The following is an 8,579-nucleotide window of genomic DNA, read 5'->3' as shown; positions in this document are numbered from 1 at the left end:
GCTGGGCTCGGAAGGTGGGCTCATGCACGAACCGGATAGCTGCGGGTGGTAGACCTCAAAATAGCCATTTACCAACTGTTCGATGACATGTCTCGACGTGACCGAGTTAGATAGCTGGGAAGAAGACTCCAACCCAGCATGGGGTCGTGGAACCTCAGAGCTATCGCCGATGAAGGGCCTCGAATGACCCGTCCAGAGAAGTAGTGATCTGAGAAAAAATACACCAGCAGTGGGTCCTAGTGAGAGTCAATTGTTCTGCGTGTTTATGTCTGGGCTCACAGACGTACCCAAGTACCCTGCCCCTCTCGGCTCAACGGACAATGACGCCATCCCATCCGTCAGCTCATCAACGTCTTCCTGCCAATCGAAGCCATCGCTTTCTGCAGGCACGGCATCTGAAATGGCACCGCCGACCTGAACTGGACTGTGGGGCGATGTAGGATTTGTTGGTGGCGACAGGGATGCATTCGGCTGGGATGCGTCTGCAGGAGTTTCAACTCCCTGCGATGCCAGGGCTTCATTGATGTCAACATCAGGGAGGAGCTGACCAAATAGGCGCTCCACGTTTGCGAGGCGTCTCTCAACTCTGGTCAGATAGCTGAAGGGAGGGGTCAGCTAGGTCTTGCACAGCCTTGATGGAGCAATTACTCTCGCGTAAGAGGCGTTCTCTGAGTCCTCTCGCTATAACGACACGGCCTCCCAGAACGCGTACAACTCATGCATCTTGGTCTTTCCTTGGAGCACTTCGTCTGTCAGCGGCTATGCTTCAGAAGACTGGGATAGTGACTTACCCTGAGCTTTTTGCTCCGACAATAGTCACACTTGAGGTATATAGTTAGCCTCAAAATCGGCCTCTAATTTGTTCCTGAACAAGACTCTTACTGCGGGGATTTTTCCAAAGTGCGGCTTTATATCTGTCATGCCTTCTGGTTCTACATTGATGTTGAAGATTAAGGTTTTCCTGGGCCTAGGAAAAGTGACACCCAGATGACACCATGTTGGTGGAGGCTTTCCTCGGAATATCTTTCTTCCATTGTTTCATTCTTTCTTACCCCGTTCGCTGCCAAACACATAGGTCGTTCAGACAGTCAAGTGCAGTATCTTATTACGATCCATCGTACGGGTTGTAGTAAGTCGTCTGAAAAGAATAATCTCTAACTTCCTTCAAGGCCATCTAATCTTTAAACATATTTCGAATTTCAAGACTGAATCTGTAATCCTGGCTTTTACAGCACAGCACAATTAATACCTAGAACCGTTACCAAAAAATTACTTTCCTTGTTATCGCACTGAATGAGTGGACCTACACTTTTTCGCGGGGTCAACGCGCGGCAAACGCGTTGCAATCAACCATGTCATATCATTTTGCCATCCAGCGTATCCTCGAACAGAGCGTGACTTACTCCGCTTTAACGCACTTGACGGACTAGACCAGGACGGCTTTGAATTTGATCTTGCGCTTATATCGTGTGGTATTGTTGACAGAAATACTAGGAAGACTCGATGGCTCGCAGCGTCTGGTGACCTTGAGCAATTCGTCCGGGTAGAGAGCCTGCAATCATCTTGAGAAAAACGTACTGCTGTTAAAGGCCTGAAGAAATTAAGAGCCACCAGAAACTTGGATGTGAGAATGTCCCGTTTCAAGGAAAGCTAGATAACATTAAACTCATCACGGATTATTACATTCCATTTAACATTCGATAACTGTTTATGATCGGCTTATGTTCTGTGTCTGGAGTTCCATTATAGATGCCTGAGTCTTCAGAACGGTGTCATATTGAGTGCTCCAGAGTCAATAGCATGAATCTAAATAGGTCAGGTGATAATATGTGCCAAGATACTTTCGGATAAACTGCTCTTCCCGCGGGGTAATCCGCCTTTATTTATCATGACTCCAACTCCAAACTGAAATCACAAACTCCGATATCGCATCTTCTCGAGCATTAAATATCCCAGCATGCGTCAAGTGGCTTGCCTGTCTTGTCGTCGAAGAAAGTCCCGATGCAAAAAGCAGTCGGCATCCGACACATCATGCTTGATGTGTCTTTCGCATAATACATCTTGCGAGTTTCCGCAGGCCAGGCGTCCCAGTCGTAGGAACCGTGATTCCATATCAGTTCGCAACTCTTTATTCGAGGGGCAGAGTCGCGAGGTAAATGCAGGTCATGCGGCCTCTACTATGACTTCATCTGGACCCCCGCTTGCCGTAGATACAGCACCTCCGAACGGCTGCAGAAGTGGTTTGACTCCATCAGATGTGAGAATCGACGAGGCTCAATCCCTTAATCCGTCCCCAGACAGCAACAGTAACTGCCGAGTCCTGGGGCCGATTCTGGAAAGTGACAGCAGAATTGCCGTGGATTGTTTTCCGCGGTCTCTTTGCGATCATCGGATTATAAAGTCTGACAGAATTTCAAGCATAGCAGGGCTATCTTTAAATCCACCGGTGTTTGCAAGGGCAAGAAGACGACCAGCCGGGCTAAATAACTTGTTAAATCCAGCTCAAACAAATCTTCAACTACTAGAGAAGTTTCTACAGCCTCACTGCTCGATCTTGGTGGAAATGTAAGTCAAAGTCACGGAACTACAAAACAGTGCTAAAGTCTTGACCTAGGTTCGTGACGGATATCCACCCATGCTTCCCAATTCTTGATCCTACTACATTGCGCCAAAATCTTTCTAACCCTGAATCTGAGAGCCAGGTTTCTCCTGCTCTATTATGTTGCTCATATGCATCAACCCTGACTTTCTGGAAAACCAACCCTGTTCTCTCAAAAGAGCGCCAACCCGACCAGAGGTTCATCTGGAATTTGGCAAATGAAGCGTTATTCTCTGAACTTCGACTCTGTCCTAGTATCCACACCATTGCCGCCATACTACTCAATGTTGGCGGAAGGCCATCAACGCTACCCTTTAATAATACTGGCCAGCTTGGCTTTGCTGTTAGTATTGCGTTCTCTATGGGCCTGAATAGAGATCCTTCTGCATGGGACATTCCGGAAGAGGAAAAGAACTTGCGCAAGATGGTATGGTGGGCTCTTTTGATACATGATACATGGTACGTAGGTATTACCTCTTCGGATATAGACGATTCTTACTCTTCCTTTAGGACAAGTTTCTCTTGTGGAACTCCGCCGCGTATACAAGCTTATCAGAATACCTTGTCACCTCCAGATCTCAAGTCTCTTTCCATGATTGAACCACCTAAACAGTGTAAAGCAGAGATCTACACGGCATTATTTAGCCTCACTGAAATTCTCTCCTACTATCTTGATGTCACACAACGATCTCATAAGTCGAGTTCCGACACCGTCTTGCTAGAGAACAGGGTGGACGCCTGGTCGGAGTCAACCACTGGGCGAATACGACGCATCATTCTCCGAGGACTCGAAATGGACACACCAGGGGCTTCTAACTTGCGCCTAGCTTTTCTCTCTGTTCAGTTTCTCCATTGCAGAATCTCACTTGAAGTATCGAGGGCTGTCGTCGACGAGATATCATGTGATCAATTTCGACATGAATATTTCGCTGGTCGCCGCGCAGCCGAGGATATTATTGTGTATTTGCAGGAGCTCAGTTCTCAACAGCTCCAATGCTTCTGGATGCCAGAATTGTCATCAACGTTTTGCTTTGTCACATCTTTCCTATTTCGAGGTGCGATAGAGTGGGAACTTGCGTGGTCTGAGCCATCTGAAAATAGCGCTCTCAGTTTGCTTCGAACGTTGATCAACACGCTTCGGACCCATAAGCAAGATAATGATTGGGATATTGGGGATAACTGTCTAGAACAGTTTTCTGAGCTTTTAGATTCTGGAAATGTGTTGGATATGAGCATCGGCTTTGGAGATATTGACTTTGACGAACTTGCGATACTTCTTGCAGAGGATGGGCCTCAAGAAACTACCATGTTTCCTTTTGCCTCCGACTCATAGACATAAGCACATGTTGCTATGAAATATGGTACATGCCACTTGCTTCATAAAACTAATTCGGCTGCAATAGCTGTTCTTATCAATTCGTATATGGAGCCTTGCATACAAATATAGCAGTCATTGTATCTACTCCTCATGCTGAAAGCCCCTGCGTACCTGGCGTAGTTGCAAAAGCCTCATCTAAGATTCGAAGTCCCTCCAGTATTTCCTCCTCAGTGCTAGTGATTGATGGCGCCATGCGAAGTGTTCCACTGAAATAGGAATCGCTCGAAAGATTCGCCCATAAACCGCGTCTGAAGGCATTTTCTGCTATCTGTTGACCAAGCTCGACGTCAGCTGCCTTCGTTTCCCTGTTGGAAACAATCTCAACACCAGCCATTAAGCCTCGGCCGCGAACATCTCCAATACAGTTGTACTTGGACTGCAAGTTGCGTAATCCGGCATGGAGAATGTTTCCCAGTGCCCTGACATTCTCGACAAGATTATCTCTCATGACGATCTCAAGCACCTTGTCACCAACAGCACAAGGAAGAGGATCGTTTGCATGTGTAGTATACATACAATAGCCTCTCTTGGCACACAGATCATTGATCTCAGTGCTAGTCACAACCGCGCTGAGTGGCAGACCATTTCCGAGGGTCTTGCTCAGGGTCACGATATCTGGGACAACGCCCTCGTGCATAATGGCCATGAGATCTCCACTGCGCCCAATACCGGTTTGTGCCTCATCCACAATAAGAAGCATTCCTCTCTTGTCACATTCTCTCTTCAGAGCCTTGAGATATCCCGGTGGCAAAACATGAATACCAGCAGAAGACTGAATACACTCGACGATGCATGCTGCAAGAGAGCCACATGACTGCATATCAATCATAGACCAACCGTGAATCATCTCTTTTTCCCAGTCATGAGACCCATCATTGTTACGAAAGATGGATCGGTAAGAATTGGGTGCTGGAAGTGCAAACATGCCAGGCATATTGGGTCCATGTCCTTTGCGGCCATATCGGTACTGCACACCCAACGCCTGTGCAGTCATTCCATGCCAGCTTGCTCCCAGGCCGACAATCTCAAATTTACCAGTAAAGACCTTTGCAAGTTTTATAGCTGCCTCGTTGCTTTCACCTCCTGTCGAGAGGAAGAATGCTCTGTCAAGGCCTGGTGGCAGCATGTTGCAGAGACGCTCAGCAAGGGATATAACAGGAGGTGAAAGCATTCCCGTGAAAAGATGGTCAAGTTTAGCAGCGTGCTCAGCGACCACCTTGACGATCTCTGGATGGCCATGTCCTAGAAGACAAGACATTTGACCCGAAGTCCAGTCGAGGAATTTGTGACCGGATGCAGTCCATATGGAGCGCCCTTCACTACGGACTATGAGCTCCTTACGATATGAAACACCTATGTTGCCGAGGTACGCGTTTGACTTTCTGGCGAGCTCATCTTCGTCCAGCGCCGGATATGGAGAACGAAATTCGTGGTTAGAGTCTTGGTTGTTTGAAGGCATGTTGGAGACTCGAAAATTGATTCGGGAAGAAGGAATTTATGTCGCGATGGGTTCTATCACAGTTTGATGATAGGATTCACTGGTTGCTTGAGGGTAGCCTGATTATATGTCCAGAAGTTTGGCTGATTTATACTCTTGTAACTGTGAGTGAGAAGCCATAGGTTAGCACCGGCGACATTCACGGCGCGGGCTACTTTGCCGCGGGCCGCGGAGAGTCAGTCATTACAGAACACAAGCCCAACCAATGGTCACCGTCATTATACTTTTCGTAGCTAGACAGCCCCATAATTAATACTAACCATGTACTATTACTAAGAGGTAAAGAACTTATGAATTCCTGTTTAACTATTAAGGTGTCGATTGATATGTCTTGCTTAATATCCAGTGTCCTGTTTCCATGGTTGATATAACGCGAGACATCTTTACAGGGCAAGCAGGGGCACGTAACTGGGCTGGGCGGTATTAAATGGGCTGTTGGTAGTTGCTTATGATGCTCGTCAACGTCTTGAAACTCTTACTGAAATTACCAGGCACATTTACCTAAAATGCAAGTGCTTGCAGGCTCTTGAAATCTTTTATATTAGCCCTAATTCAGGTCAGGTAAAGTCTCTTTCTATGAACTCATTGAATAGAACCATCTCTTCAAACCTATCTGCCATGGCATGCACCTGTGCTTCGCTAGTTATACTAAACACAGGATCGAAGATGAAGCTTGTAAAAGCCTCGTTAGCTGCAGCGTGATGCTGAGCGCTCTGCTCAATCTCTTGTAAGTGTTCCTGGGTTTCTCGTGCCGCAATGGCATCTTTTTGCATAGCCATGGATAAAAATGCCTTAGCAACGTCGCGAAGTATAAGTCTTGCCAGCAGCGTACACAGATATAAAAGTAGTAGCGCCATAAGGGGTCCTGAAGATCTTCTAACAGCGCTAGGCTAAGGGTAAAGAGCCCAGGGTTGAAGTAGGAGGTAAAAGAAGCCTCGGGGTAATTCGCGCGGTAGGAGAAGACCAGATCTTTGAGCTGGTTTATAGAAGCAGCATATATTGCTTTTGGGTGGCTATCTGATGTGTTCCGATGAACGGGCGAAATATCATGGCCACGACGACATGAAACATGATACTGTCGTGTTGTTAGATTGATTTACAAGTCATCCATATAAGCTTGAAATTCACGCACTGGAATATGATCAAATCGGACGTGCAATGTTCCACCCGCTTCATGTCACTCCAAAGGGCGCTAGCCCATTCCAGGAGCTTCCGATACTTTCCTTCTGCAAAGGCCAATGGTACACGTTCCGAAATTGGTGTTTCGTCTGAGATGGCATGTGTTAGGGAACGTTGTGCCCAGATGACGTGGATAACCTGCGTGTGACAGATCCCAATTCTGAGGATCCCCGGGGATTGGTAAAGCCGGAGGAAATCGGATGGGTTTGCGATGATAGAAGATGACATGGATCCTGTGATAGTACGGTTAAGGTACGCCTGATTTCGACTTGATATCACATACGTTAGCCAGTTATAGGCTCCCCAAGCAATTTGCGAGGTTGCCCTCACCAATTCGGGAGACCCCAAGTCGAGAGTAGCTGTAGTTGAACTACTCGCAGAGCTCTTGCAGACGCCCAATCGCTCAGCCTCCTGGCGTAATATCGTAGCCACTTCCTGGCCAGTTTTGTCTTTGCCTTCAAAAATACATGCTGCACTAAAGATTCCCATCGCTGCTAGCGACACAAGCGAACCATCGGATCCCTCTCCTTGCCATAGCATTTCCGCTTCTCTGAACGCGGCAGGACGTATGAGGTTTATATGAGGTTTAATAGCTGTATACTCTTGCTGCTCATTTTCAGCACCTAGTAACAGTCTGCAACAACGAAACACTTACGCATGCAAGACATAGAACAGCGTTGACGAGGAAGGAAGAGCAGAATATTTGGCGACATTCGACAAGGTCCTCTAGAAAGACGTCTGCACCGAAGAGGCCCATGATCTTGTGGTCTGTTTCGATGTCGAATGATATCAAGGTAGCGGCGAGTTTGTTCGACACGGGCACTTTAGTCCAGTAGCTGATCCGCAGCTTTTCAAGACGGCTATCGCAATATTGTCCAGAAAGAAACGGCCTAGGTACTAGGACTTGGCTTGAAGCGCTTGAATGCCGCGGTTTCGTAAGTTGGAGGCAATCCGAGTTGCTTTGAAATACAGATGGCAGAGAGTTAGCGGCATTGCTTAGGGCTGACCTCATCCGATCGTTATTCCTCCTCTGCAGCAATCCCATTAAGCTGGAAATGTTCAGCGGAAGTACTTTCGGGTGGACCGTATTATTCTGTGCCCTTAACTCAAATTCGATGGCGGATCCAGTGGGTGGCAATATTGCCCGGGCAGTACGCAGGTCTGATGGCCGCATCATGGAGTCTGCGCTGCCCTGCATAGAGGAGAGGACAGTAGGTAAGTCAGCATTGTCTCGAAGTTGCTGTAGCATCTCCCTAGCCTGAGCCTTTGGTAAAGAACGCAGGAGGCTGATGACATCAGACTGGAGCCGACGTTGCTGTTCGCTGTGGTGCCGTTGACGGCTGCCGGACTGTTCTGCAAGAGGGCTGCACGGGCTCCTCGGTTCAGGCTGACGGGAGTGTAGATCCCAGATCGAAGCGATCCGGGGCAGCGGGTGGGATTGTCGTAGATGAAGCCATTACCGCGTCTTGCGACTGCGCAAAGCGCAAATTGGGATGTTTGCGGTGCACTTGTTAAGGATCTAGGTGTAGACAGGGCCACTTTCTCAACACTTGTATAAGTTTTTATAGGAGAGCTAAGAAATTCCAGGACTTTAGGGCAGCTGGAAAGAGCGCAATAATAATGATTGATGAAATTAAAATTGAAATGGCACGAAAAGTCACGTCTAAAATTGCACAGGCCTATTTATTCAGTAAAGAAACTTTACTTCAATCATCTTAGACCTAAACGCAGTTAAAGTTAATTCTCTATCAATCTATTACCCTCGTAGGTTTTCCCGATAAAATCACTGTTAAACACCACGTTCTCCAACGTCGTTGATCTGATTCTATTCACTCAAGTTCTCAACAACAGGCCCCTTGTACTCCCGCCTAGCCCAAGTCAAGTAGTATATAACACTAAAGATGAAAACACAGCCGGTTATTAGG

General features: G+C 47.3%; 4 protein-coding genes across 4 annotated transcripts in view; 1 reads left to right on the top strand and 3 right to left on the bottom strand.

Annotated features, from left to right (window-relative positions):
* The window catches only part of FOXG_22842 (uncharacterized protein), a gene marked incomplete at its 5' end in the record, with an annotated part of 3,116 nt that extends 2,393 nt beyond the window's left edge, over nt 1–723 (bottom strand). Inside the window, 2 exons of the mRNA XM_018403260.1 lie at nt 288–598; nt 713–723. Coding sequence (XP_018258552.1) covers nt 288–598; nt 713–723 — 322 coding nt within the window. The remainder of the gene's footprint in view (nt 1–287; nt 599–712) is intronic.
* A 1,188-nt stretch (nt 724–1,911) lies between these two features.
* Nucleotides 1,912–4,067, top strand: FOXG_22841 (uncharacterized protein). The gene is made up of 3 exons (XM_018403259.1): nt 1,912–2,565; nt 2,615–3,058; nt 3,110–4,067. Exons 1-3 carry the CDS (start codon nt 1,958–1,960, stop codon nt 3,930–3,932), a joined length of 1,875 nt encoding a protein of 624 aa, XP_018258551.1. The 5' UTR covers nt 1,912–1,957; the 3' UTR covers nt 3,933–4,067.
* FOXG_17530 (2,2-dialkylglycine decarboxylase (pyruvate)) lies at nt 4,066–5,436 on the bottom strand (the record flags this gene model as incomplete). The annotated part of the gene is made up of 1 exon (XM_018397537.1): nt 4,066–5,436. The coding sequence occupies one exon, from the start codon at nt 5,434–5,436 to the stop codon at nt 4,066–4,068; it is 1,371 nt and encodes a 456-aa protein (XP_018258550.1).
* Nucleotides 5,437–6,032: 596 nt separating this feature from the next.
* The window catches only part of FOXG_17529 (uncharacterized protein), a gene marked incomplete at both ends in the record, with an annotated part of 4,157 nt that continues 1,610 nt past the window's right edge, over nt 6,033–8,579 (bottom strand). The window contains 4 exons of the mRNA XM_018397536.1: nt 6,033–6,266; nt 6,308–6,550; nt 6,604–7,260; nt 7,310–8,007. Of these exons, the coding sequence (XP_018258549.1) occupies nt 6,033–6,266; nt 6,308–6,550; nt 6,604–7,260; nt 7,310–8,007 (1,832 nt within the window). The remainder of the gene's footprint in view (nt 6,267–6,307; nt 6,551–6,603; nt 7,261–7,309; nt 8,008–8,579) is intronic.

Source organism: Fusarium oxysporum, genomic scaffold (genome assembly GCF_000149955.1).
Source record: "Fusarium oxysporum f. sp. lycopersici 4287 supercont2.52 genomic scaffold, whole genome shotgun sequence".
Taxonomy (NCBI): Eukaryota; Fungi; Ascomycota; class Sordariomycetes; order Hypocreales; family Nectriaceae; genus Fusarium; species Fusarium oxysporum.
The sequence above is the reverse complement of the archived record's forward strand: the minus strand, read 5'-3'. Positions and strand labels throughout refer to the sequence as shown.